Below are 1,544 nucleotides of genomic sequence, written 5' to 3' on the forward strand. Positions count from 1 at the left end.
CATGCTCAGGTTTTTGTGGTACCGCGACAATCAGCCAGGAAACGAAGTGGTTGAATACCGCATGAGAGTTCACATATTTGGGAACAGTCCATCACCTGCAATCGCCATTTATGGCCTACGGAGGGCAGCAAAGGAAATGGAGCAAGTCTATGGCAGCAAAACAACAGGGTTAGTGGAGAGACATTTTTACATGGACGACGCACTGTTGTCCTTCACATCAGAAGCTGAGGCCACAAAGACAGTAGAGCAGCTTCAAGAAATGCTGTCCATTTCCAACCTGCGACTACACAAGGTAGCGTCAAACAGTGTTAATGTCATCAACCACTTCCCAGCTGAAGACAGAGCCAAGGATATAAAAGACCTGGACCTGTTCACAGATGATCTCCCTGCACAGCGCAGCCTGGGGGTTATCTGGAACCTCGTGACAGACACTTTTACATTCAAGGTCCCAGAGAATCAGAAACCGTTCACCAGACGTGGTGTGCTGTCTACGGTAAATAGCTTATTCGACCCATTGGGCTTTCTAGCACCCATCACAATAAGAGGAAGAATGATTCTCAGAGACATTACTACAGACAATATTGAGTGGGATGCTCCTCTGCCTCAAAGTAAATACGAAGAGTGGAGACGCTGGCAAGAGTCCCTCTCAGTTTTGAAAAACTTTCATATTCCAAGAACATACGTCACATTTCCAGTGAGTCAAGCCAAGACAATTGAGCTTTGTGTTTTTTCTGACGCGTCAGTACAGGCTATCTCAGCTGTCGCATATTTGAGAATCACCCATGATGATGGTCATCATGAAGTGGGGTACATCTTTGGCAAATCAAAACTCGCCCCCCAGCCTGAGCTAACAGTCCCAAGATTAGAGCTCTGTGCAGCTGTCCTAGCAGTAGAAGTTGCGGAAACTATTATGCATGAGGTAGATGTAAAACTGGATGCTGTCAGGTACTTCTCAGATAGCAAGGTAGTTTTAGGCTACATTCACAATGAGAGAAGAAGATTTTACGTTTTTGTCAGTAACAGAGTGCAGCGCATCAGACAAGTGTCTCAGCCTAATCAGTGGAGATTTGTGCCCACCGAACTCAATCCAGCAGATTGTGGCTCGAGATCAGTTGCAGCAGAAGAGCTTGTCAACACCCTCTGGTTAACTGGACCAAGATTCCTCACAGACATGGACTCGACAAAGATTGGTTCAGACGAACAATACTTGCTTATCAATCCAGATGATGACACAGAGGTCAGGGTGAACGCCACCAATGTGGTAACAGAGTCATCAACTCACAAACTATTTTCAAGTCGCTTTGAACATTTTTCCAACTGGAAATCTCTCCTGAAAGCGGTTGCCAGACTCATTCACATTGCTCAAAGCTTCTCAAACAAAAACAGTAACAGCTGTCGAGGTTGGCATTACTGCAACAACATTTCATCTTCAGAAATGGATAAAGCAGAGTGACTGATCATTCACACAGTGCAATGCCTCCACTGTGGACTGGTCTGATCGCATAATGATGTGAGTCCGATGATGAGACACTGCAGCTCCTCAG

General features: G+C 45.7%; 1 protein-coding gene across 1 annotated transcript in view; it reads left to right on the forward strand.

The window, feature by feature from the left end:
• The window catches only part of LOC106961851 (uncharacterized), a 7,319-nt gene extending 5,858 nt beyond the window's left edge, over positions 1-1,461 (forward strand). The window contains exon 2 of the mRNA XM_015055914.1: positions 10-1,461. Coding sequence (XP_014911400.1) covers positions 10-1,453 — 1,444 coding nt within the window. The 3' untranslated portion in view covers positions 1,454-1,461. The remainder of the gene's footprint in view (positions 1-9) is intronic.
• The last annotated feature ends 83 nt before the right edge of the window (positions 1,462-1,544 follow it).

Source organism: Poecilia latipinna, unplaced genomic scaffold (genome assembly GCF_001443285.1).
Source record: "Poecilia latipinna isolate Pla-1442-1.1 unplaced genomic scaffold, P_latipinna-1.0 Scaffold1342, whole genome shotgun sequence".
Taxonomy (NCBI): domain Eukaryota; kingdom Metazoa; phylum Chordata; class Actinopteri; order Cyprinodontiformes; family Poeciliidae; genus Poecilia; species Poecilia latipinna.